Raw genomic sequence first — 27,492 nt, 5'->3', positions numbered from 1 at the left:
TCTGCCTGTCCTATGTTAGTTTTTAGAGTCTGGGTCTTGTTCTGTCACCCAGGATGGAGTGCGATAGAGCAATCATAGCTCACAGCAACCTTGAGCTCCTGGCTCAAGCCATCCTCCCACCTCAGCTTCCCAAAGTGCTGGGATTACAGGAATGGGCCATCACCTCAGGGTCAATTAGGTAAGTGTTTTTTTTTAAGACAGTGTTGCTAGCACCAGGCTGGAGTACAGTAGCACAATCTTAGCTCACTGCAACGTTCGCCTCCCCAGTTCAAGCAGTTCTCCTACCTCAGCCTCCCAAGTGTGCACCACCACGCCCAGCTAATTTTTGTATTTTTAGTAAAGATGGGGTTTCACTATGTTGGCCAGGATGGTCTCGATCTCTTGATCCACCCACCTCAGCCTCCCAAAGTGCTGGGATTACAGGCATGAGCCACCACGCCCAGCCTAGATAAGTGTTAATTTATGTCTAGACCACCACAATCAACATAATGAATATCACCTAATGATCGTGTTCATCAAAGCCTCTGCTTTTTCTTCCCATGATGACACCGTGTCATTGGACACTCATTTGTGTACCTTTGTGTTTATGATGTCTTCCCCTTTAAATTGGGTGCCTGGTGAGGACAGGAACACATCTGTTTGGTTCTCCTCCATACCCACAGTACATAGCACAAATAGTGATTCAATGGAGAAATGGATCAAGGAATGAACAAATGAATGAAGTCCTCATTTCCAGATTGACAGCTCCTCCAAGGCAGGGTTCTTGTCCAGGTCATCTCAGTAGCTTCAGGCCCACCATCTAGTGGTCACTCAGTAAAGACCAAAAGAGCTAGAACTGCTCTTGGCAGACCCTTCGGGGAACCTCCAAGATAACACAGAAAGGGACAACCTTCCTCTCTGCCAGCAGCCACTGTGCACAAGTGAGAGGCAGTCCAGGCCTCCTGGGGACCAGATCATTTCCAGAACAACTGTGATACACCAGGTGGTGTTTTTGGTAAAGGGTATCCCCGCAAGGGAGCCTCGTCTCCTTCCTTCATTCTCCGCTACTATCAATCAAAGCTTCTAGCAGCGGAAGGGAAGCCAGGTTTTGTTTCTTTCAAAAGTGACTCAGCTCTGCACAAGTGAGAATCTGACCCACAACTAGCTGGGTGTGCCTGTGTAGTTCCAGCTATTTGGGAGGCTGAGGCAGAACTGCTTGCCCAGAAGGCTGAGGCTGCAGTGAGCTGTGGTTGTACCACTGAACTAAAGCCTGAGCAACAAAGCCAGACCCCATCTCAAAAAAAAAAGAATCTGACCTGCAATGCCAGGCATGCCCTGCTGTCCAGGAGTCTGGCCATCTCCCTCTGCAGCATGGGTCACAAACTGGGCCCTGAGAGGCCACAGGATGGCGCCTACTCGTCACAAGGCAGAATCCAGCTCAGTCCAGAGCTAACCAGAGCTGCCTGCCAACCACATGGCCCCATGGATCCCCCACCACAATTCGACTGTGATCCCAGATTTCCCTGTCTGGGTAGAGAAGCAGGAGTCATGGCTTCTCCTCAGCCTATGGACGACTCCACTCCAATACAGTGAGCAGGACAAAGGCATGGCAGCTAGGAACACCCACTACACTCCCACTCAAGAACCCCCTGCCCGGAGTGACCCTAAGGGATCTCCACTCCTAAGAAACACAGGTGCCAACCAGCACTTCCTGAGCATCTAGACCTTCTGGATGAACCCAGAGAAACTGGGGTACCTAGGGACAGGTGGCAGGGCCAAGCCAGGAACTCCCCAATGAGCAGAGGCCTGAATCTTAAACTTCCCTCACATTCTAAGGCTGCTCAATGTCAAGGAGAGAGAACCTCAGCCCACCTCCACTCAGTAGGGACAGGCTGGCCCCCACTGCCCCACCCTTCCCCTGGGTTCACCTGCTGCCCACACCCCAGCCCGACACAAAGTCATGCTTGGCCTCATTTTTAAGGTGTGCACTTTATTCAACTGGTCTCAAGTCAGTGTACAGGTAAGCCCTGGCTGCCTCCACCCACTCCCAGGGAGACCAAAAGCCTTCATACATCTCGAGGGACAAAAAAGGGGTAGCCAGAGGCTAAAATCTTTCAAAATAAAACAAAATAAAAAAAGTATTAAGGCGAAATTTAAAAATTTTTTTCATTACATAATTTACAACAAAAGCAATGCTGTTACCTCCCGTGTGGACTTGGGAGAGAACTGGGCCATTCTCCTTAGAGAGAAATGGGGTGGCTTTTGGGAGGGCAAGGGACTTCCTGTAACAATGCATCTCACGATATTTGGAATGACTTAAAAAAAAACAATGTACACAATCAAGTCCTCGGCCACATTGTAGAACTTTGGGGGATGCTCGCTCCAACCGACTGCTGTCACCTTCACCGTTCCAGTTTTTAAATCCTGAGTCAAGCCAAAAAAAATAACCAAAACAAAACAAAAAACAAATAAAGCCATGCCAATCTCATCTTGTTTTCTGCGCAAGTTAGGTTTTGTCAAGAAAGGGTGTAACGCAACTAAGTCACAGTCCGCCTAGAAGCATTTGCGGTGGACGATGGAGGGGCCGGACTCATCATACTCCTGCTTGCTGATCCACATCTGCTGGAAGGTGGACAGCGAGGCCAGGATGGAGCCACCAATCCACACTGAGTACTTGCGCTCGGGAGGAGCAATGATCTGAGGAGTGGAGGGAACAGGCAGTGAGGACCCTTGATATGACAGCTCCCCACAAACCACAGGGCCCCATGCCCCCTGCCCAGGTCAGCTCAGGCTGGAAGGACACCCACCTTGATCTTCATTGTGCTGGGTGCCAGGGCGGTGATCTCCTTCTGCATCCTGTCAGCGATGCCAGGGTACATGGTGGTACCACCAGACAGCACTGTGTTGGCATACAGGTCTTTGCGGATGTCCACGTCACATTTCATGATGGAGTTAAAGGTAGTTTCGTGGATGCCACAAGATTCCATGCCTGAGGGGGAAATGAGACCCAGACTTAAGCTTCCACAGCACAGCCCCAAGGTAACCTCATGTCAGGCAGGGCTAGGCAGTGGTCTCCACTTACCCAGGAAAGAAGGCTGGAAGAGTGCCTCAGGGCAGCGGAACCGCTCGTTGCCGATGGTGATGACCTGACCATCGGGCAGCTCATAGCTCTTCTCCAGGGAGGAGCTGGAGGCCGCCGTGGCCATCTCCTGCTCGAAGTCCAGGGCGACGTAGCACAGCTTCTCCTTGATGTCACGCACGATTTCCCGCTCAGCTGTGGTGGTGAAGCTGTAGCCGCGCTCGGTGAGGATCTTCATGAGGTAGTCAGTCAGGTCCCGGCCAGCCAGGTCCAGACGTAGGATGGCGTGGGGGAGGGCATACCCCTCATAGATGGGCACAGTGTGGGTGACCCCGTCACCGGAGTCCATCACGATGCCAGTGGTACGGCCAGAGGCGTACAAGGAAAGCACAGCCTGGATGGCCACATACATGGCTGGGGTGTTGAAGGTCTCAAACATGATCTGTAGAAAGAGATGCACCGTGTCACACTGAGGAAGTCACTAGGGACAGCCAAGAGCAGACAGGGGACATGCAGTAAGTGCAAGAACACCGCTAGTTGTGCTGGGGTCTTGGGATGGGGATTCTGTTCAGACCTACTGTGCGCCTACTGTATACACACTCCAAGACTGCTTTACACCAGCCTCATGGGCTTGTCACACGAGCCAGTGTTAGTACCTACACCCACAGCACTGTCTGTTTTAGACACCTAGTCAGAAAGGCAAACACCAGAAAGACCTCATCTGGGAAAAAGCAAATAGAACCTGCAGAGTTCCAAAGGAGACTCAGGTCAGAGAAGAGAGTCCTACGGAGAACGGCAGAAGAGAGAACCAGTGAGAAAGGGCGCAGCTCCGGGAGGCCAGGAAGGAGGGAGGCGGCCACACCAGGGGAGGTGGCAGATCACTCACCTGGGTCATCTTCTCACGGTTGGCCTTGGGGTTCAGGGGGGCCTCAGTAAGCAGCACGGGGTGCTCCTCAGGAGCCACACGCAGCTCGTTGTAAAAAGTGTGGTGCCAGATCTTCTCCATGTCGTCCCAGTTGGTGACAATGCCATGCTCGATGGGGTACTTCAGGGTCAGGATGCCTCTCTTGCTCTGGGCCTCGTCACCCACGTAGGAGTCCTTCTGACCCATGCCCACCATCACGCCCTGCAAAGAACAGGGTGCTTTGAACACGGGCGCGACCCCCACCCCGGAAGCCGGGGTACCTCCTAAGTGCCCTCGCCTCCCGCCCGCTCCTGGGGCGGCCCCACCCACTCAACTTCCTTACCTGGTGCCTGGGGCGCCCCACGATAGAGGGAAAGACGGCCCGGGGAGCATCGTCGCCCGCAAAGCCGGCCTTGCACATGCCGGAGCCGTTGTCGACAACAAGTGCAGCGATATCATCATCCATGGTGAGCTGCGGGAAGAGCAGGGCGCTCTGTGAGCCGGGGTCGCCCCCGCCCTACTCACTTCCGGCGCGCCTCGGCCTTGGGCCGCCAGGGGGCGCCGGCGCGCGCCCGGATTGGGGACAAAGGAAGCCGGGCCGGCCGCGTTATTACCATAAAAGGCAAACACTGGTCGGAGGCGGCCCCGCGGCGCGCGGCAGGAAGCCAGGCCTCCGCCCCCTCCCCACCAGGGGCTGGCCCCGCCTCCGCCCGGTTCAAAAAACGCCGGTTTCGGCGCGCACTAGCGTGCAAAGCGGCCACACCCTCAGGCGGCCGGCGGCGCAGGCAGGAAGTGCGCGCCTGCGCCCCGGCGACCCCACCCCTTCCGGCCTGGCCCGCCCTCCGCCCAGCCCGAGCGGCGGCGCCCTAGACTCCAGCGCGCACGCGCAGTCAGCGCCACAAGCCCCAGCACACACGCGCAATGGTAGCCCAGCCCCCACTGGGCCTGGCAGTGGCCCAGCCGCGCCCACCCTCCAGTCACCCGAGCAAGAACCCGGCTCGGACAAAGACCCTACCAGCTGTCCCAGTCCCGAGAGCGGCACCCCTGGAGTTCGCCTCCCGAGCGCCGCCCCGTACCCCCGAACTAGAGCGGGGCGCCCCCATCTCCGGAGGCCGGGGACTTCTCCCGCACCCCCCACGGCGGTCCGGTTTTCCCATACGCTCTGCCCCCAGCTGTGGCCCAAGCCGCTCTGCAGGGGCGACGGGGACGCAGCCTTAAGGCGGCTGGGCCGGGAACTCCTTGCTCGGGTCGGCGGGCCGGGCTTACCTGGCGGCGGGTGTGGACGGGCGACGGAACGGCAAGGGCGAGGCTTTGTGCTCGCGGGGCGGACGCGGTCTCGGCGGTGGCTGCGCGTCGCGCTGCCGGGTTTTATAGGGCGCAGCTGCGGCCGCTCGAGCCATAAAAGGCAACTTTCGGAACGGCGCGAGCTGATTGGCCCCGCGCCGCTCACTCACCGGCCTCGCCGCACAGTGCAGCATTTTTTTACCCCCTCTCCCCTCCTTTGGCAAAAAAAAAAAAAAAAAGAACAGAACGAGAGCGAGATTGAGGAAGAGGAGGAGGGAGAGAGTTTTGGCGTTGGCCGCCCTGGGGTGCTGGGCCCGGGGGATGGCGGTACGCGCCGTGGCCCCCGCGCCCCACGTTGTGCAGTGCCCGGATCGGCCCCGCGTGGCCAGGCCTGCCCCCAGCCTGCCCTTCTCTTGGGCCCCCACCCACCCACCGCGGGACACCCTAGGTGTGGACGTCACTTGGGCAATGAGCGCCCAGGTGGGGTGGGCCAGGGTCTGTACGGGTGCCAGGGCCCTGGGTGCTGTGCTCTCTTGCAGAAGGAGCCCTCGGCACGGAGTGGCCAGGCAGTCACTCCCCCTTGCCGACTTCAGAGCAGCTGGCCCTGAAAGCAGAGGCCGGGACCTCTGGCTGTGGGGCTCAGCTGGCTAAATGGGTTGGGTAGGTCACTAGGGAGAGACCTGAGCTTGAGAGTTAGCGTGTGGTGTTGGGGGAGTCAGGAGGCTTGCGGCCGCTTAGAAGTCTCAGGACCACACTTCCCGGGACAGGGCAGGCGCCAGCGGTCCAGTGGCTGGAGGTGGCCTGTGATGAAGGCTGCAACCCCCTCCCCCGGCTAGCCGCAGCCCTGGGAAGGTGGGCTCTACAGAGCAGGGAAACTTTTCCCCTGGAGCTGCCTGCTTTTGAGAGCAACACGGTCACATCCAGCCAAAACCAGGCCTGGGGCGTTAGTGGATGACCCAGGCAGCTGCAGGCACTGCGGGGCAGGGGCCGGGTCTACACATCCTGGGTCTGGGACCACCGTCCATTGTAGGTCTGTCGTGTGCAGCCACAGCTGAACTGCCCTCTTAGACCATCTGGAGGCCGCGCGGGGGGTAGGGGGGGGACTCGAGACCAAGACTCCATGTGCCAGAGAGGATTGGGGGCAGGGTGGGGCCAGGAGCTCAAAGCCAGCCTGGGGAGACCCTCTCCTTGTCACCCCTTCTTGCTTTGGGTCTGTCCACTGAATAGCACACAAGACTGGGGTGGCCAGGGTCGTTCTGCTCTGGGAATCAGAGACCATGCCCAGCTGGGGGCCATGCAGTGATCAGTGGCGTGGGACCACAGGGTGTCATTTGGCTCAGCCTAGAGGAACCTGCCCCCCTCCTCTTCCCTCTGCTTGGAGGTGGTGACAAGAAGATGAATTTTCACACAAAAATAGTAAGGGTGGTGAGGTGGGGGCACCTCAGGCCTGCGGGGGGCTTTGCAGCACGTAGTAGGTGTTCACTGAGTGCGTGTTGCAGCCAGCAAAGATGAGTCCATATAAGGACTCGGAACCTATGGCCAGGAAGGAGGCGGCTTGTTGCAGTTCATGGTGTGAGGCTGTGCTCAGCCGGTGGGACCGTTCCTCCCTTCAGGGTGAATGACTGCCACAGCCTGGTGGGAAAGATGACCACCACCCAACATACAGCGGCAGACACAGATTCACAGTCCGGAAGACTTGCTGTATCTCCTCCATCACCGCCCCACGCAAGGGCGAACTTTCCCAGCCTGTCTACTCCCTGCCTCCTGGGGACAGGACTGTCCTGTCCCTGGCCTTGTATCTTTCAGCTGCAGGCGTCTTGCCAGCTGCCTCAGGACCTGCCAACTCTCCAGTTCACTGGGCTGGCGTTGTGGGGCGGTGGTGGGGGCCTTCTTGCCGCCTGTTGATGAGGGCCGGTTCTGGGGGTTTGTCGAATGGAGTGGGGTGCTGAGGGGGATGGGATGTGACTGGAGCTGCAGAGCAAGGATGGAAGGCTGTCGGGTGGGGTGCAGAGCAGACCTGATCCCCAGGCAGGACCTGTGTTGCCACTGGGCCTCTACTCAGCTGGCCAAGAGGAGCTCCAGCCCCACCCCACCCTAGGCTGCAGCATTCCTGGCCCATCCTCCTGGCTTGTGGTTCCCTCTGTCTGCAGCGGCCACTTCCTGGTGCTCTCCTATGCACCCCTCAAATCCCACCCCAGAAAGCCCCTCTTTGGGGAAGGCTTTTAGCCTCTGCAGCCACACCTTCCTGCCTACTTCAGACCGAGGCTTGTGGCTGGCATTTAGAACAGTGCCTCTCCCACCAGGCTACGAGCCCTCCCCGGTTTCCATCACCCCCACTCCTTCCCACAACACCCACCCCAGAGCTCCACGCTGCTGAATGAATGACTGCCTGGCTGTCCTGAAATGGCAGGTTGGAGGTGGCCGAGCAGCCTGGGGTGAGGGGCAGGGAGGAGCTGAAGAGAGAAAGCGAGCAAGCGGACCAGGAAAAGAGGAAGTAGAGCTGGCTGGCCGGGGGCGGGCCAAGCAGGGGAGAAGTGAACAGGTTGTCTTCTGCACTTGGGAACTTTGCCCTGGCAGGGAGTTTTCGGAGCTGTCACTTGGGTATGCACCAGAGAACCCTCGGTTGCACTCAGCCAAGGGGACTCCACCTGCCTGGCTGGGGCTTTTGCTTTTTCCCCTTCAAGTCTTTGCTTTGGTGATGCCCCCACCCTGCAAGTCCTCCAGGCAATGGGCACAGCTCAAACTCGGCGACCACTCCTTGTCCCTCCAGCAAAACTACCACCCAGCCACCTTGCCCTGGGCACCGAAGCCCCTTCCCTACCCTGCCAGGAGGGAATACAACCTTCATTTTTTTTTTTTTTTTTTTTCCGTATAAGGTCTTGCTTTGTCGCCCAGGCTGGAGTGTGATCACAGCTCACTGCAGCCTCGACCTCCTGGGCTCAAAGCCCTCATAAGTAGCTGGTATTATAAACACACACCTCCGTGCCTGGCTACTTTTTTTTTTTTTTTTTGAGACGGAGTTTCGCTCTTGTTACCCAGGCTGGAGTACAATGGCGCGATCTCGGCTCACGGCAACCTCCGCCTCCTAGGTTCAAGCAATTCTCCTGCCTCAGCCTCCCAAATAGCTGGGACTACAGGCGTGCGCCACCACGCCCAGCTAATTTTTTTGTATTTTTAGTAGAGACGGGGTTTCACCTTGTTGACCAGGATGGTCTCGATCTCTTGACCTCGTGAGCCACCCGCCTCGGCCTCCCAAAGTGCTGGGATTACAGGCGTGAGCCACCGTGCCCAGCCCTGGCTACTCTTTAATGATTTGTAGAGGCATGGTCTCACCATGTTACCCAGACTGGTCTCCAGCTCCGGGGGCCTGAAGCTATCCTCCCACCTCAGCCTCCCAAAGTCCTGAGATTACAGGCATGAGCCACCATGCCCATCCCCAAGCTCCATTTTTTTTTCCCCTTCTTTTCCAGTAATGGCTATAAGCAACCCAAGCTCCATTTTTAAGAGGAAGGAACTGAGGCAGAGAGAGCTTCCCTTCTAGACTTGAGTTAGCTCCAGGGCACAGGGACCCTAAATACAGTAGGTGCTCAGTGAGAGGAGAATGAATGAATGAATGAATGAATGGGTGCAGCATTCCAGAATACACTCCCATTCACAGGCTAGAAAACTGAGGCAGGACTGGTGAAATGCTCAAGGCTGGAAATGCAGAGGGAAGGACTCTAGGCTCAGAACTCCCTGAGGTGGCAGCCCAGCCTCCTGCCTCACACTGCCCCTCCCTGGTAAAGTGTCCCCTGGAATGTCCCCAGGGCCTGAGTCCAAAGGCTGTTTGAAAGTCTGAATTCCTGGGCCCCACCTCCCTCTTTAGCATTTATCACCGGAGGCCCAGAGAGGACACCAGCAGCCCTAGGTCACACAGGCTGGGTGTGACCTTGGGGTCTCTCTGGCTGGGGTGTGATGGCTGATGCCTGTAATCCCTGCATTTTGGGAGGCCAAGGAGGGAGGATCCTTTGAGCCCAGGAGTTGGAGACCAGCTTGAGCAACATAGGGAGATCCCATCTCTACAAAATGAGCTGGGCATTGTGGCCATGTGCTTGTACTCCCAGCTAATCAGGAGGCTGACGTGGGAGGATTGCTTGAACGTTGAAGGTCAAGGCTATAGTGATCTATGATCAAGCCACTGCATTCCAGTTTGGGTGACAGAGAAAGACCCGGTGTCAAAAAATTGGGTGCTCCAGGCCAGGCACGGTGGCTCACACCTGTAATCCCTGCACTTTGGGAGGCCAAGGCAGGTGGATCACCTGAGATCAGGATGATGAAACCCCATCTCTACTAAAAATACAAAAAATTAGCTGGGCGTGGTGGCACATGCCTGTAATCCCAACTACTCAGGAGACTGAGGCAGGAGAATCTCTTGAACCTAGGAGGCAGAGGTTGCAGTGAGCTGAGATTGCGCCACTGCATTCCAGCCTGGGCAACAAGAGCAAAACTCTGTCTCAAAAAATAAAAATTAAAATAAAAAAATTGGGGGCTCCAGGTTTTATTCATTTAAAAATAAAATAGCCAGGCACAGTCAGTGGCTCACACATAATCCCAGTGTTTTGGGAGCCTGAGGCAGGAGGATCTCTTGAGTCCAGGAGTTCAAAACCAGGCTGAGCAGCATAGTGAGACCCTGTTTCTACAAAAGATAACACAGGATTAGCTGGACATGGTGGCACATGCCTGTAGTCCCAGCTACTGGGGAGGCTCAGGTGGGAGAATTGGCAGAGCCCCAGAGGTACAGGCAGTGAACCAAGATCATGCCACTGCAATCCAGCCTGGGTGACAGATAACCTGTCTCAAAAAAAAAGAAAGAGCAAGAGAGAGAGAGAGATTGAGATTAAATTAAAAAACTGGTGTGCAAGGTTTATTTAATTTATTTTTAGAGATAGGATCTCTAAAACTTTGAGAGATAGGGTCTAGCTCTGCGGCCCAGGCTGGAGTACAGTGGCATGATCACAGCTCACTGCTGTCTTCACCTCCTGGGTTCAAGCAGTCCTTCTGTTTCAGCCTCCTGAGTAGCTGGGACAGCAGGGAAGCCATCACATCCAGCTAACTTTCTTATTTTTATCTTTTGTAGACTCCTTATGTTGCCCAGGCTGGTCTCGAACTGCTCAGCTGAAGTGATCCTCCCACCTCAGCCTCTCAAAGTGCTGGGATTAGAGGTGTGAGCCACCATGCCTGGCCTCAGCTTCTTTTTTTTTTTTTCAGATGGAGTCTCACTCTGTCACCCAGTCTGGGGTGCAGTGGCAAAATCTCAGCTCACCGCAAACTTCGACTCCCAGGTATAAGCGATTCTCCTGCCTCAGCCTCCCGAGTAGCTGGGATTACAGCCACAAGCCACCACACCCAGCTAATTTTTGTAAATTTAGTAGACACGGGGTTTCACCATGTTGGTTAGGGTGATCTAGAACTCATGACCTCGTTATCCATCCACCTCAGCCTCCTAAAGTGCTGGGATTACAGGTGTGAGCCACCACGCCTGGCTCTTTTTTTTTTTTTTTTTGACAGAGTCCCACTCTGTCACCCAGGCTGGAGTGCAGTGGTGGTATCTCAGCTCACTGCAACCTCTGCCTCATGGGTTCAAGTGATTATTCTGCCTCGGCCTCCTGAGTATCTGGGACTACAGACAGGTGCCACCATGCCCAGCTAATTTTTATATTTTTAGTAGAGACGAGGTTTCACCGTGTTGGCCAGGATGATCTCAATCCCTTCACCTTGTGATTCACCCACCTCAGCCTCCCAAAGTGCTGGGATTACAGGCGTGAGCCACCATGCCTGGCCAGTTTATTTTATTTTATTTTTTTAAATAAAACAGAGTAGGGTTTCTCTGCCTCCTGGCCACCTCCTCAGCCTTAACAGCCCACTTGAGGTTGCCTTCTCCAGGGAGCCTGCCTTGACTCCCTCCCTCTTCTACTCTTTTTTTTTTTTTTTTGAGACGGAGTTTCGCTCTTGCTACCCAGGCTGGAGTGCAATGGTGTGATCTCAGCTCACCGCAACCTCCGCCTCCTGGGTTCAAGCAATTCTCCTGCCTCAGCCTCCTGAGTAGCTGGAATCACAGGTACACGCCACCATGACCAGCTAATTTTTTGTCTTTTTTTAGTAGAGACGGGGTTTCACCATTTTGACCAGGATAGTCTCAATCTCTTGACCTCGTGATCCAAACGCCTCGTGATCCAAACGCCTCGACCTCCCAAAGTGCTGGGATTACAGGCTTGAGCCACTGTGCCCAGCCCTCCCTCTTCTACTCTAACAGCTGTAGGTTTCCTGCTCAGAAAGGGGCAGTGACCCAGCCAGGATCACCCAGGGTCACAGCCAGGAGCCGAACCTGAAGGGCCTTTCATCTGGAGCAGCTCCTGGATCACACCGCTTCTGCCTACAGCACACCATTACCCACCAGCCAGACGTGCTTCCAGAGCTAACAAGGCACTATTTTGAGAAATGGGAAAAGCACCCTGAATAAAGCAAGCACAATGCCCGAGACATCTCAAATGAGAAAGCAAGAGAACAAGTTTGACGGCGTCAGGAGGGAAAGCAACAGATTTCCTTAAGAAGGAGGGCGTTGGGGGGCCGGGTGCGGTGGCTCACGCCTGTAATCCCAGCACTTTGGGAGGCTGAGGCTGGTGGATCATGAGGTCAGGAATTTGAGACCAGCCTGGCCAATATGGTGAAACCTTATCTCTACTAAAAGTACGAAATTTAGCTGGGCATGGTGGTAGATGCTTGTAATCCCAGCTACTCAGGAGGCTGAGGCAGGAGAATCGTTTGAATCCAGGTGGCGGAGGTTGCAGTGAGCCGAGATCACACCATTGTACTCCAGCCTAGGTGACAGAGCAAGACTGCATCTCAAAAATAGAAGAAAAGAAAAGGGCTGGGCAAGGTGGCTCACGCCTGTAATCCCAGCACTTTGGGAGGCCGAGATGGGTGGATCACCTGAGGTCAGGAGTTCAAGACTAGCCTGACCAAGATGGAAGAAACGCCGTCTCTACTAAAAAAAAAGAAAGAAAAAGAAAAGGAGGAGGGTGTTGGACTGAGCGTGGTGGTTCTCGATTGTAATCCCAGGACTTTGGGAGGCCAAGGTGGGAGGATCACTTGAGCCCAGGAGTTTGAGACCAGCCTGGGCAACATTGAGAGACCTTGTCTCTATATTAAAAAAGAAGGAGGGTGCTTTTTTATTTTTTGGGACAAGGTCTCACTCTGTGACCTAGACTGGAATGTAGCAGCATGATCTCAGCTCACTGCAGCCTCAACCTCTTGGCCCCCAGCGATCCTCCCACCTCAGCCTCCTGACTAACTGGTACTACAGGTGTGCACCACCATGCCCAGCTAATATTTTGTAGAGACAGACTTTTGCCATTTGCCCAGGTTGGCCTCGAACTCCTGGGTTCAAGCAATCAATGTGCCTGGCCTCCCAAAGTGCTGGGATTACAGGCATGAGCCACCAAATCCAGCAGAGGATGTTTCTTAAAAAGCAGTCAGGTTGGCCGAGCGTGGTGGCTCACACCTGTAATCCCAGCACTTTGGGAGGCCGAGGCAGGTGAATCACGAGGTCAAGAGATCGAGACCATCCTGGTCAACATGGTGAAACCCCATCTCTACTAAAAATACAAAAAATTAGCTGGGCACAGTGGCGCATGCCTGTAATCCCAGGTACTCAGGAGGGGGAGGCAGAAGAATTGCCTGAACCCAGGAGGCGGAGGTTGCGGTGAGCCGAGATCGCGCCATTGCACTCCAGCCTGGGTAACAAGAGCGAAACTCTGTCTCAAAAAAAAAAAAAAAAGCAGTCAGGAGGGCTCCTCAGAGGAGGTGACCAGCAGAGCCTTGGTCCCCACCTACACCTGGCCTCCAGACCTAGCCTGGGGTGGTCACCTGGCTGCCTCCAGTAGCTCCGCCCTGGGCCTCCCCAGCTCCTTGCCAGAGTCTGCCAGGCTAAGGGGGATCCCTGCCCCAGAGGAAGTGGGAATTTCTAACACTTCTTGGGAGAGTTTTAAAAAATCCCCTCTGTCTCCCGCCCCCAGGGTTCCCGGAGAAACCTTTCCAGCCCTCCAAGGGAGTACCCGGACTTGGTTATTTGATTGAATTACTCAGAAAAAGAAAATATGGTTCCCTGGGCTTCTCCCTATACACACACACACACACACACACACACACACACACCCCTTTTTGCTTTCTCTGGACCCATTTGCTATAGGGCCAGCTATCCCTCTTCTCCAGATAAGAAACAGAAACCACACATACTGAGAAGAAGTGGACGCTTTGGGGCCTGAAGGCCTCAGCAGTGAGGGTGGGGGGCGCTGGAGAGGGAGGCTGAGGGCATCCCCATCCTCCCTGGGGCACAATCACTCTCCTAGAGGCCAAGGTAGCCCTCAGGACTCAGGGTCCTTCTGGTTGCCCAGACAGGGGCCTCAGAAGCTGAGTGACAAGTTGGGCCAGGAAAGATGGGGCTCAGTAGCAAGTTCAAGTTCAGGTCAAGTGGGGTTCCCGAGGCCAAGGCTCTGACACACTCTTGGGCTGTTGCATGAGCCAAGGGTGAGTCCTTCCCATGCTAAGCACTGCCCCAGAGAGCGGCTTCCCTGCCCTGGGCCTCTCTCCCTGGGCTGTGCAAAGGGGCAGGAGGGTACCTAGCTCCCAGGTAGCCCCTGAGAGCAGCCAGTGACTCGGGGTCTGCAGTCCAGGTCCAGGGTCAGTGCAAGGAGCTCACCCACTTCCTGGCTGGGTGGGCTCATCGCTGACCCTCTCCTGTCTGGCCTGTGACCTCAGAATGCCCCTTGATGCTGGGTGAGGTGGCTCACACCTGTAATCCCATCACTTCGGAACGCGGAGGTGGGTGGATCACATGAGGTCAGGAGTTCAAGACCATCTTGGGCAACATGGAGAAACCCCATCTCTACTAAAAATACAAAAAATTAGCTGGGTGTGGTGGTGGGCCCTGTAATCCCAGCTACTTGGGAGGCTGAGGCAGGAGAATCCCTTGAACATGGGAGGTGGAGTTTGCAGAGAGCCGAGGTCACACCATTGCACTCCAGCCTGGGGAGCAGAGCAAGACTCTGTCACACACATACACGTACACATACACACTTTTTTTTTTTTAAATAAAAAGATGGGGTTTCACCGTACTGGTGAGGCTGGTTTTGAACTCCTGACCTCAGGTGATCCACCTGCCTTGGCCTCCAAAGTGCTTGGATTACAGGTGTGAGCCACCAAGCCCAGCCAGACACACACATTTTAAAAAATTTTCTTAATTAATTTATTTTTTTGAGATGGAGTCTGTTGGACGCAGTGGCTTACGCCTGTATTCCCAGCACTTTGGGAGGCTATCAGGCGGATCACAAGGTCAGGAGTTCAAGACCAGCCTGGCCAAGATGGTTAAACCCCGTCTGTACTAAAAATACAAAAAAATTAGCTGTGCATGGTAGCAGGCACCTGTAGTCGCAGCTACTCTGGAGGCTGAAGTAGAATTGCTTGAACCGGGACCCGGGAGGCAGAGATTGCAGTGAGTTGAGATTGTGCCATTGCACTCCAGACTGGGTGACAGAGCGAGACTCCATCTCAAAAAAGAAAAAATTAAAAACATAAATGTCCCTTAGAGGTGGGGCAGTGGTGGTAGGGGAGGGTGAGGCCCCCTTGAAAGGCTAGAGAAGGGGAGAAAGGAAGGCATTGCGATAGGCAGGTGGGCGGGGCAGCTGCTGACTCAGGAGGCCACTGGGTCACCTGCCTTGGGGCTCAACCTGTTCTCCTGGCCACCCCCAGTTCAAAGAGGAGAAGGGAAGACGGAAGCCCCAAGGACCTACTGTGTGCTGGGCACATGTCAGGGAGGTGCCCACGTCACCTCATCGAAAGCTCTCCACATCCCTGTTGGCCAAGTAGGAATCTCCCGTTTCTCAGATAAGTAAACTGAAGCCAGGGAAAGTGAGAGACTTGGGCCTGTAGGTAACAACACGGTTTGGCTGTTACCAGAATGTTCTGGAACCTGAGTGTCAAGGGCCTGGCCCAGGCCACCATCCATGGTGAGCTTCCAAGGGTCCATCAGGTCCTCCAGCCTCTATGTGGTTGCTGTTCTTAGCCCCATGTTCCAGATGGGTAAACTGAGACTCAGAGTGGCCAATGGGAAGAGGCAGAGCCAGGCTCCATAGTTGCAGCTGGCCACACTGCCCCGCTGGGGGCCACACACAGGGCTCCACTTGGGTGCTCCTGAGCTGGCATGGGCTCCACCAGTCCCGGGGCCCTCCTGCCCAAGGGGAAACCCGATCACTGCCACCGTGCAGCGTCACCAGGCCCTCCTCAGCCAGAAATCTCTGCCACTGCTGGGCTGGCCAGGAACCTGAGCTGACCCGTGGGGGATGGGCCCAGCTCTCTGGGCTTCCTGAGGTGTCTTCCATGCCCCACCCTGTGCCAGGTTCTGGGGACAGGACATGTACTGTCCACCGGGGACAGGGGCACAGAGCTGTCCAGCCCTGATCCCATGAGACTGGTTACGTGCAAGCCCAGAGAAAGCCCCAGAGCCAGCCTCAGGGTGCGGAGAGTCCCAGAGGCCTCCTGGTCTTGGATTTTGATGGCTCAGGCAAGCAGGGGTTTCCCTTGGGACACTGGCTTCTGCTGGGACAGGGCACAGGCAGGGCTCCCTGACCCCATGAGAAAGCCCCGCTACTCCATTTCCCAAGTATGTAGGGGGTAATTTTTGCTAATTAAGTCACCTCACCAGGAGTGGTGGCTCATGACTGTAATCCTAGCACTTTGGAAGGCCGAGGCGGGCAGATCACTTGAGGCCAGGAGTTCAAGACTAGCCTGGCCAATGTGGTGAAATCCCATCTCTACTAAAAATAAAAAAATTAAGCAGGCATCGTGGCACGCGCCTATAATCCTAGCTACTCAGGAGGTTGAGGCATGAGAATTGCTTGAACTGGGGAGGCGGAGGTTGCAGTGAGCAGAGATCGCACCATTGCACTCCAGCCTGGGTGGAGACGGTGTCTCAAAATAATAATAATAATAATAAAGACACTTGGGCTCTCCAATAGCCAGGGGCCACCAAGGCCAGATGACCAATGCCCAATCTTAGGACCTCCATACCTTTGTCCCTCGGCCCACCTGGGCTGCCCAGACATGTAGCATTGGGGTGACAGTGGAGGAAGGCACACAGACGCCCCTGAGGCTGTGACAGAGACGTGTAAGGCTGGAGGGCTGGCCCAGGTAGGACTTAGCAGTGAGCCAACTCTGCACAGGCCAGGGTGCCAGGTGTTGGGCCCTCTTAGCTCAGCAAAGCCAGAGTGAAGGATGCTCCAGATTCAGTGGGGCTCTCCAGAAATGAGTGCAGCATCCTTCCCGAGATGCAAGAACCCCAGAATAGTCCTTTGAGAACCCTGATCTTTCCCCCTCGGAGTCACTTTCAGCCTTTGTATTAAGTAGGGTTCAGCTGTGCCACTCACACTCTGGATGTCCTTGAAACTGACTCTGTGAGTCCAAACAAGCCTCAGCAAGGTCCTGCGTGGGTCAGGTACAGCGGCTCATGCCTGTAATCCCAATGCTTTGGGACACTGGGTTGGGAGGTTCGCTTGAGGCCAGGAATTTGAGACCAGCATAGGCAACATAGTGAGAACCCCATTTCTACAAAAAAAATTTTTTTAATCAGGCCGGGTGCAGTGGCTCACGCCTGTAATCCTAGCACTTTGGGAGGCCGAGGCAGGTGGATCACAAGGTCAGAAGTTTGAAACCAACCTGACCAACATGGTGAAACCCTGTCTCTACTAAAAAAAATACACACACCAAAAAAATTAGCCCAGAATGGTGGCACATGCCTGTAATCCCAGATACTAGGGAGGCTAAGACAGGAGAATCACTTGAACCTGGGAGGCGGAGGTTGAGCCAAGATCGCACCATTGCAATCCAGCCTGGGCAACGAGAGCGAAACTCTGTCTCAAAAAAAAGTTTAAAATTTGCTGTGTGTGATGATGCGTGCCTGTGGCCCCAGATACTTGTGAGGCTGAGGTGGGAGGATTGCTTGAGGCCAGGAGTTTGAGACTAGCCTGGGAAACATAGCAAGACCTCTGTGTCTGTCTACAAAACAGAAAAAGACAGGCCTGTAGCTGTGGCTCATGCCTGTAATCCCAGCACTTTGGGAGGCCAAGGCGGGTAGATCATGAAGTCAGGAGTTTGAGACCAGCCTGACCAACATGGTAAAACCCCGTTTCTACTAAAAATACAAAAATTAGCCGAGTGGGGTGGCTCATGCCTGTAGTCCCAGCTACTCGGGAGGCTGAGGCGAGAGTATCCCTTGAACCCTGGAGGCAGAGGCTTCAGTGAGCCGAGATCACACCATTGCACTCCAGTCTGGGTGACAGAGTAAGACTCCATCTCAAAAACAAAAAAAAAAAAGAAAAAGAAAAGACCAAAAAAAAATGGCCCTGTGTGTATGACACTGACTGGGCAGGGGGCACTTCCAGGCCTTTCAGGGACTTGTCACATACACTCTAGAAGCTGGCCACAAAATGAGGAAACCAGACCAGGCTTGGTGGTTCATGCCTGTAATCCCAGCACTTTGGGAAGCTGAGGTGGGTGGATCACTTGAGGTCAGGAGCTCGAGACCAGCCTGGCCAACATGGTGAAACTCCATCTCTACTGAAAATACAAAAATTAGCTGGGAATGGTGGCTCATGCCTATAGTCCCAGCTACTTACATGGGAGGCTGAGGCAGGAGAATCACTTGACCTAGGAGGCAGAGGTTTCAGTGAGCTGAAATCGCCTCACTGCACTCCAGCCTGGGCAACACAGTGAGACTGTCTCAATTTTTTGTTGTTGTTGTTTTTTGTTTGAGATGGAGTTTCACTCTTGTTACCCAGGCTGGAGTGCAATGGTGCGATCTCGGCTCACCGCAACCTCCGCCTCCTGGGTTCAGACAATTCTCCTGACTTAGCCTCCTGAGTAGCTGGGATTACAGGCACGCGCCACCATGCCCAGCTAATTTTCTATATTTTTAGTAGAGACAGGGTTTCACCTTGTTGACCAGGATGGTCTCCATCTCTTGACCTCGTGATCCACCCGCCTCGGCCTCCCAAAGTGCTAGGATTACAGGCTTGAGCCACCGCGCCCGGCCCCACATTTTTTTTTTTAATGGGGTTTCACCACGTTGGTCAGGCTGGTCTTGAACTCCCGACTTCAGGTGAGCCACCCACCTTGGCTTCCAAAGTGCTTGGATTATAGGTGTGAGACACCACGCCTGGCCCTCAGATTTTTTAAAAAAGGGGAAACCAGAATCAGAGATGAGAGAAGACTTAGCCAAACTCACACAGCACATGTGATGAGCCACAGCCCAGGCCTGTGGGGCTGGGGGCTGGGGGGCGGGGAGGGCTGCAGCTGGCATGCCACTGGGATGTTGAGGATAATTTGAGTCTTCTTTTTATTTTATTTTATTTGAGATGGATTCTCACTCTGTTGCCCAGGCTGGAGTGCAGTGGCACCATCTCCGCTCACTACAACCTCCATCTCCTGGGTTCACACAATTCTCCTGTCTCAGCCTCCTGAGTAGCTGAGACTACAGGTATCCACCACCACGCTCAGCTAATTTTTGTATTTTTAGTAGAGCTGGGGTTTCACCATGTTGGCCAGGCTGCTTCTGAACTCTTGACCTCAAGTGATCCACCCACCTCAGCCTCCCAAAGCGCTGGGATTATACGTGTGAGCAACTGTGCCCAATCACAATTTGATTCTTCTGCTGGCCAGGCTGGTCCATCCAGGTGGGTGCAGGACCCTGAAGCTGGGTGTGGTGGTGCATGTCTGTGGTCCCAGCTACTCAGGAGGCTGAGGTGGGAGGATGGCTTGAGCCCAGGAGGTCAAGACTGCAATGAGCTATGATTGTGCCATTGCACTCCAGCCTGGGCAACAGAGGGAGACCCCATCTTAACTAACCACATGAATGAATAAATGAATGCAACCTGAGCTGCATTCCTTGCCCTGCCAACCTGCCCAGCCCCATCCCTCATCCCTCCCTGAGTCTGAGGACACTGCAGGTCCCACACAGGGCCAGACTCTGTCTTGCTTCTGCAAATGTGCACCTTCCGTTCCATTCCCTGCCACCCTGCTCCAGGTCACCATGGATGCTGGACGCCTGCCACCATCTCTTTGGAGAAGCCCTCTGTCACCTCAGCCCCTGATGTCAGGTATTCAACCAGCAAATCCTCCCTGCCTCTGCTGGGCTCCCGAGAGCCCTGGGCTGGGTGCAGGGGACTCAGCAGAAAGCCGGCGCCACCCAGCTCCTTCCTCACAGAACTTTCAGAGGCTGGGGGTCTTCTTGGTCCCCTCCAAGTTCCCAAGGCCCCTGCTATGCCCACCCTGCAGATTGGGGCTCCCTGAGGCTGGGCTCTGGCGTGGCCATCATGGCTCCAGCCCACAGCAGGCACCGTGACTATAGTAGGCAAGCAAGGGAAGTCAGGAGGGACCAGACCTGTCATCTCCCCTGCTGAGGACACAGCCCGGCCAGCATGCCTTGGTGGCCTGGGGTCAGGGACTGAGCCTCTTGGCCTAGTTCCTTTACCCACCTTGCAGATCTGTAGGGAGGGATAAAGAGATAAGTCCGAGGCTGGGTGAGGTGGCTTAGGCCCGTAATCCCAGCACTTTAGGAGGCAGAGGTAGGCAAATCACGAGGTCAGAAGTTCCAGACCAGCCTGGACAATGTGGTGAAACCCCATCTCTACTAAAAATAAAAAAGTAGCCAGGCGCGGTGGCTCATGCCTATAATCCCAGCACTTTGGGAGGCCGAGGCGGGTGGATCACGAGGTCAAGAGATCGAGACCATCCTGGTCAACAAGGTGAAACCCCGTCTCTACTAAAAAAAATACAAAAATTAGCTGGGCGTTGTGGTGCACGCCTGTAGTCCCAGCTACTTGGGAGGCTGAGGCAGGAGAATTGCTTGAACCCAGGAGGTGGAGGTTGCAGTGAGCCGAGATCGAGCCATTGCACTCCAGCCTGGGTAACAAGAGCGAAACTCCGTCTCAAAAAAAAAAAAAATACAAAAATTAGCTGGGGCTGGTGGTAGGCGCCTGTAATCCCAGCTGAGGCAGGAGAACTGCTTGAAACTAGGACGTGTAGGTTGCAGTGAGCAGAGATCAAGCCACTGCACTCCAGCCTGGGTGACAGAAACAGACTCCATCTCTAAAATAAATAAATACATATAAGATAAGAGATCAAGTCCAGCGCAGCCACACGAGGCAACGCTGGACCAGGCACAGCACGTTTCTGTGACATGAAGGCAGTGTTGCAGACATGAAGACTGTCGCAGAGTTGCTGGCAGCGGGAGGTGGGGGGACCGGCTAGAGGAGAGGACGGGCCTCCATTGAGGGTTCCAACAGGGAGCAGAGGGGTAGTGCCCATGGGCCCTAAAGCCACCTCTTGGGTGGTTCATGCCCTCCATCCTGGGCCCTCTTGGGGAGGTGAAGGAGGGAACATTAAGGGACAAGGCTCTCCTGTTCCCGATTTCTCTCCAGAGCCAAGAACCCCAAAGGGGAAGGAAACCTCCTGAATGTCCACTGGGAGGGAACTCATCCCAGACAGACCCCCATGAGAGCTCCTGGCACTCTGGATATTCAAAGTGTGGGGCCCAGCAAGGGAGAGCCTGTGGTCGGGCAGGGTCAGAGCGGTTCTGAGGGTGTGCGGTGGCTGCTGCCGTGTGCCACTGGCATGCCAGTACATGCAGGACTTGTTGCCAGGCCCTGAGCTGCAGAGAACCACCTGGCACAAGGTCACTGAGCTGACAGGGTGCCCACATCCGTCAGCTGCTGGCCACAGCAGTTCAGAGCCCTGGCCATCTCTGCCCAATGCCAGGCACCTCTGAAGGGCCTTCCAGCTCCAGAGCTTCCTGCGGGGTAGGCCGGGGTGTCCCTCGGGCTGCAGGGCAGCTCAGCTTCTGTTGGCTCCAAGGGCACTTCTGAATCTAAGTCCTCTCTCTCTTTTTTTTTTTTTTTTTTGAGAAGGAGTCTCACTCCGTCACCCAGGCTGGAGTACAGTGGCATAATACATTCTGCACCTCCCAGGTTCAATTGATTCTCCTGCCTCTTGAGTCGCTGGGATTACAGGTACCTACCACCACACCGGCTAATTTTATTTTATATATATATATATTTGAGACTGGGTCTTTCTCTTTTTTTTTTTTGAGACGGAGTTTTGCTCTTGTTACCAGGCTGGAGTGCAATGGCGTGATCTTGGCTCACTGCAACCTTTGCCTCCTGGGTTCAGACAATTCTCCTGCCTCAGCCTCCCAAGTAGCTGGGATTACAGGCACGCGCCACCATGGCCAGCTAATTTTTTGTATTTTTAGTAGAGACAGGGTTTCACCATGTTGACTGGGATGGTCTCCATCTCTTGACCTCGTGATCCACCTGCCTCGGCCTCCTAAAGTGCTGTGATCACAGGCTTGAGCCACTGCGCCCGGCCCTTTTTGTATTTTCTTTTAGTAGAGACAGGATTTCACCATGCTGGTCAGGCTGGTCTTGAACTCCTGACCTTGTGATATACCTGCCTCAGCCTCCCAAAGTGCTGGGATTACAGACATGAACCACCGTGCCCAGTCCTGGCTAATTTCTTGTACCTTTTGTAAAAATGGGGTTTTCTCTTGTCACCCAGGCTGGCCTCAAACTCCTGGGCTCAATCGATCTTCCTGCCTCAGCCTCCCAAAGTCTGTGATTACAGGTGCAAGCCACCGAACATGGCTTTGACGTCTGTTTTGATCACTTTGGGATCATGGTCTGGAGTTAGGACTCAGTAAACCCAGCTCCTACTTGCTGATAGGAAGAAAGGAAGGAGCAGGGCACGGTGGCTCATGACTGTAATCCCAGCACTTTAGGAGGCAGAGGTGGGTGGATGGCTAAGTCAGGAGATCAAGACCATCCTGGCCAACATGGTGAAACTCTTGTCTCTCTATTTAAAAAAAAAGAGAAAGAAGAAAAGGAAGAAAGGAAGGAGGATGGAAGGAAGGAAGGAAGGTAAGGAGGGAGAAGGGAAGGAATAAAGGAAGGAAAGAGGGAGAAAGGAATAAAGGAAGGAAGGAGAGAGGGAAGGAAGGAAGGGAGGGAAGGAGGGGAAGAAGGAGGAAGAAAGGGAGGGAGAGAGGGAGGAAGGAGAGGGGAGGAAAGGAAAAGAAAGGAGAAAAGAGAAGAAGGGACAGCCCCCGTTCTATATCAGAAGGGACAGAAAGAATGTCTGGAATGGATGTGTTGTCTGTTAAGTGAGTGAGCGTCCTGTCCCAGGAGGATGTGGGCACACCCTTGGCAGGAACGGCGTCCTGGGACTGCCAGAGCTGTTGAGGAATAGCGCTAGGGAGGAAAGGGCTGGGCCAGCGTGGGGCTCACACCTTCTGAGGATGTCAGAGAGGAGGATGAGTGTCACAGGAAGTGCTTGGTTCTCTGCGCTGCAACTGACTCACCCGGACTCTGATAATGTTAATACTCAGCCCGGTCTCCAGAGGCCCCCAGGGGAATGAATCAATGACCGTCTGATAGCCTGAATGTGTGAGGGGCTGACCTGGAGGAGGCCAACCCAGCCTGGGGAACTGACAATGCTTTCCCAAGGAAGGGTCTTTTGGGCTGGGCCTTGAAGTCTGAATAAGAGTCCACCAAGGAGATGATTTAGGGAGGGCTTGACAGGAGGGGATGCTGGGGAAACTGCAAGTATCTGATGTGCCTGGGCCCTTTGGGAAGCGTCTGGAGAGACTCTGGTGGAGAGGGCTAGGCTGGACACCATTTCTGTCCTGGCCAACACCCAGTAAAGTAAGTGAAGAGACCGGGCGCAGTGGTTGGCTCATGCCTGTAATCCCAGCACTTTGGGAGGCCAAGCCAGGAGGATCACCTGAGGTCAGAAGTTCGAGACCAATCTGACCAGTACAGAGAAACCCTGTCTCTACTAAAAATACAAAATTAGCCAGGTGTGGTGGCATATGCCTGTAATCCCATCCACTTGGGAGGCTGAGGCAGGAGAATCGCTTGAACCTGGGAGGCAGAGGTTGCAGTGAGCTGAGATTGCACTATTGCACTCCAGTCTGGACAACAAGAGTGAAACTCCATCTCAAAATAAATAAATAAATAAATAAAATAAACGAAAAAAAAAAAAGAAAAAGAAAAAAATTAGCCAGGCTGGTGCATGCCTGTAATCCCAGCTATTCGGGAGGCTGAGGCAGGAGAATCACTCCAACCCAGGAAGCAGAGTTTGCAGTGAGCTGAGTTTGTACCACTGCACTCCAGCCTGGGCAACAGAGCAAGATTGTTTCTAAAAAAAAAAAAAAAAAATGTGGTGGGGGAGAATTCCAGTGAGAAAGTCTAGTTGGATGAGGAGACGTGGGGGAACACTGGAGCTGGGCGAACCCTCTTATAACTGCCTATCCTCGGCTAGGCATGGTGGCTCACGCCTGTAATCCAAGCACTTTGGAGGCCAAGGCGGGCGGATCACCTGAGGTCGGGAGTTCAAGACCAGCCTGAGCAACGTGGTGAAACCCCGTCTTTATTAAAAAAAAAAAAAGAACTGCCTATCCTCATCTTTCAGCCTGATCACTCCCAAGACAAGCGTGGGAAAGGTGGTCAGAGGGGACCTTGGGTGCTTGAAGCAATGGACTGGACCCATTGTACAGATGAGGAGACAGAGGTGGGGAGGGGCAGAGTCCACCCATACTCACACATTTGAGCTCAGCTTGATTTCTAGAGCTCATGAAGGCAAGAGACAGGCACTCCTGGAGCTGGGCTCCACACAGAGGCAAGATGACTGGGCCAGCTTCTGGGCCCAGCGCTGGGGACACTGGGAGACCTGGCAAAAAACTTAGTGGAAAGTAGATGCTAGAACTCTGGATCAGGCCTCCCAGCTAACAGCCCCGGGACCTCTGGGCTTCCTTTCCCCAACGCTGCAGGAAGGTGAGCGCTTCCTCAGCCTCAGCCCTGGCCCAGAGAAGGACACAGAGCTTGCAGGCTCACACAGGAAGAATGCACTCTGGAACTCAGCTAAGAGGTGGGGAAGCATCTTGGAATCTAGAGATTAGCGGGTGCCTGAAATGCCTGGGGCAAGGCTGGGCGAAGGCTCAGGAGCTGGGGCTTTGTTCCTTAAGGGTAATGGGGAGCCATAGCAGGTATGAGAGCAGGAGAGAAGCAAAAGGTGTTTCAGGAGGTGGCTCTGCATTCTGAAGGACCCAAGAGGGGTCCAACACAGACCCTGTGACCTTGGATTTCAGATTCCTCTCCACCTGTTGCCAAGTAGAAGTTTGTGTTAGAAGTTGTAATAATGGGCTGGGCACAGTGGCTCATTCCTGTAATCCCAGCACTTTGGGAGGGCCAGGGAGGGCAGATCACTTGAGGTCAGGAGTTAAAGACCAGGCTGGTCAACATGGTGAAACCCATCTTTACTAAAAATACTAAATTAGCCGGACATGGTGGCGCATGCCTGTAGTCCCAGCTACTCGGGAGGCTGAAGCAGGAGAATCACTTGAACCCAGAGGTTGCAGTGAGCCGAGATCCTGCCATTGTACTCCAGCCTGGACAACAAGAACAAAGCTCCATCTCGAAAAAAAAACAAACAAAAAAACGAATAATACTAGTAATAACCTGTGTGTCTGTGTTACTTTTTCTGTTTGTTTGCTTATTTATTTATTTTGAGACTGAGTCTTGCTGTCGCCCAGCCTGGAGTGCACTGGCAAGATCTTGGCTCACTGCAATCTCCGCCTCCCGGGTTTCATGTAATTCTCTGCCTCAGCCTCACGAATAGCTGGGATTATAGGCACCCACCACCATGCCTGGCGAATTTTTGTGTTTTTAGTAGAGATGGGGTTTCACCATGTTAGCCAGGCTGGTCTTGAACTCCTGACCTCATGACCCACCCGCCTCGGCCTCCTAAAGTGCTGGGATTACAGCTGTGAGCCACTGCACCCAGTCAAGTTTCTCTGTTTTCTGATGCTTTATCATTTGATTTTGCCCCCATGGCAACTCCAAGAGGTAGGCAGGGCAGCCATCATCACGCCAAGTTATTTTGTATTTTATTTTATTCTATTTTTATAGAGATGGCAGAGGGGGTGTCTCAATATGTTGTCCAGGCTGGTCTTGAACTCCTGGCCTCAAGTGATCCTCCCACCTCGGCCTCCCAAAGTCATCACACCATTTTATAGCTGCAGGACTTACAGCTGGTGTGTGCAGCTCTCAAACCTTCCATCAGGACGTGGCTCACTTGCCTGAGGGGAGGTGGTGAGCCCCTGGCTAGGACCCCCTGTCCCTTCCGGGCCAGACGCCCTTCAGAGTTCATCAGGAGCCAGGCCCTGTCCTGCTCTGTCCCTGCCAATCCGTGAGAGGCACAGGACCCTGTCTTCTCAGCTGTAAAATGGGGTGGGCTGGGCGCAGTGGCTCATGCCTGTAATCCCAGCACTTTGGGAGGCCAAGGCCTGTGAATCACTTGAGGTTAGGAGTTCAATACCAGCCTAGTCAACATAGTGAAATTTCGTCTCTATTAAAAAAAAAAAAAAAAGTTAGCTGGGTGTGGTTGAGCCCCTGTAATCCCAGCTACTTGGGAGGCTGAGACGGGAGAATTGCTTGAACCATAGAGGCGGAGGTTGCAGTGAGACAAGATTGTCCCACTGCACTCCAGCCTGGGTGACAGAAGGTGACTCTGTCTCATAAAAATAAAATGGGGTGGAAACCTGCTGTGTGGAGCTCCTAGGAGGAAGACGCCAGCCTGTCCAGGAATCAGGCCAGCCCACAGCTCCTGTCCTAGGAGTAAACTTCAGCTGTCATTACTGCTTTAGCACCGAGGGAGGAGCTGGGAGCCACTGGCCTCTCTGTGGGTTCCAGGGATTGGGGGGCAAGGGAGGTACAGGGAGGAAGAGTAGGGTGTTCAAGGATCAGGTGGAGGCTGAGGTTTCTGGCCATGCCTTAGCTCACACCCAGGGACCTGTGTCCAGAGCAGAGGACAAAGGGCAAAAGACTGGGCCTGGAGTCCGGCCTCTCCCTGTCATCAGGGGCCACTCCGGGCATTATCTAGGCCTAATCACGACAGCCATCCTTGCCTAAGCGTGCTCCGGGTGGGGTGTGGGTCCTCTATCTCCAAGCCTTTACAGGCATGCCCCCACTGTCTCCACCCGTCCACTGAACCATCATCCTCGGCCTGCGGGCAGGGAGCAGATATGTTACTGACCAGAAATGGAGGCTCCCGGAGGAGGGAGGTGGGTGTCAAAGTGCCACAGTGCATTCTTTCCTGGGGGAGCTGGACCAGAGGCTACGCCCAGCCTTAGCCTCTGAATGCGAATATTTCTGGGTGGGTCGTAAGAAGTCACAGCCTGAGGCCAGGCACGGTGGCTCAGGCCTGTAATCCCAGCACTTTGGGAAGCTGAGGTGGAAGAGTCAATTGAGCCTGTAATCCCAGCAATGTGGGAAGCTGAGGCAGGAGGATCACTTGAGCCCAGGAGTTTGAGACCAGCCTGGGCAACCTGGTGAGACCCCCTTTACAGGCATGCCTCCACTGTCTCCACCCATCCACTGAACCATCATACAAAAAAATCCAAAAATTAGCTGGGTGTGGTGACACGTGCCTGTAGTCCCAGCTACTCAGGAGACTGAGGTGGGAGAATCACCTGAGCCCAGAAAGTTGAGGCTGCAGTGAGCCGTGATCTCACCACTGCACTCTGGCCTGGGTGACAGAGCAAGATCCTGCTACTAAAACAAAAAAAAAAAATTGGGCTGGGCGCAGTGGCTCACACCTGTACTCTCAGCATTTTGGGAGGCCTAGGTGGGTGGATCACCTGAGGTTGGGAGTTCGAGACCAGCCTGACCAATATGGTCAAACCCCGTCTCCAAAAAATAATAATAAATTAAAAAAAAAAATTTTAGCCAGCCATGGTTCAGACGCCTGTAATCCCAGCTGCTCGGGAAGCTAAGGTGGGAAAATCACTTGAACCCAGGAGTTTAAGACCAGCCTAGGTAACATAGCTTGACCCCATCGCTACCAAAAAAAAAAATTAAAAATTAGCTGGGCATAGTGGCTCACACCTATAATCCCAGCACTTTAGGAGGCCAAAGTGGGAGGATCACTTGAGCCCAAGAGTTTGCAGCATGGGCCACAAAGCCAGACCCTCTCTCTACAGAAAATCTAAAATCTAAAATGTAGATGGGTGTGGTGGCATGCACCTGTGGTCCCAGCTACTAGGGAGGCTGAGGTGGGAGGATGAAGGATCACTGGAGCCTGAGAGGTGAAGCCTACAATGAAC

At 54.2% G+C, this 27,492-nt stretch overlaps 1 protein-coding gene across 1 annotated transcript; it reads right to left on the bottom strand.

Moving 5' to 3' along the window:
* Positions 1–1,952: 1,952 nt before the first annotated feature.
* Positions 1,953–5,306, bottom strand: ACTB (actin beta). The gene is made up of 6 exons (XM_035292064.3): positions 5,229–5,306; positions 4,306–4,434; positions 3,945–4,184; positions 3,062–3,500; positions 2,787–2,968; positions 1,953–2,676 (listed from the first exon to the last, which is right to left on the bottom strand). Exons 2-6 carry the CDS (start codon positions 4,426–4,428, stop codon positions 2,533–2,535), a joined length of 1,128 nt encoding a protein of 375 aa, XP_035147955.1. The 5' UTR covers positions 4,429–4,434; positions 5,229–5,306; the 3' UTR covers positions 1,953–2,532.
* Between the last annotated feature and the right edge of the window lie 22,186 nt (positions 5,307–27,492).

This window comes from Callithrix jacchus, chromosome 2 (assembly GCF_049354715.1).
Source record: "Callithrix jacchus isolate 240 chromosome 2, calJac240_pri, whole genome shotgun sequence".
Taxonomy (NCBI): domain Eukaryota; kingdom Metazoa; phylum Chordata; class Mammalia; order Primates; family Cebidae; genus Callithrix; species Callithrix jacchus.
The sequence above is the reverse complement of the archived record's forward strand: the minus strand, read 5'-3'. Positions and strand labels throughout refer to the sequence as shown.

Bases quoted from the DNA above. Each gene is read 5' to 3' on its own strand.
- ACTB (XM_035292064.3), bottom strand. From the start codon at position 4,428: ATGGATGATGATATCGCTGCACTTGTTGTCGACAACGGCTCCGGCATG. The intron at 4,185-4,305 runs GTAAGGAAGTTG...TGTTCTTTGCAG, and splicing joins TGGGGCGCCCCAGGCACCAG to GGCGTGATGGTGGGCATGGG. The intron at 3,501-3,944 runs GTGAGTGATCTG...CTCTTTCTACAG, and splicing joins ACCGTGAGAAGATGACCCAG to ATCATGTTTGAGACCTTCAA.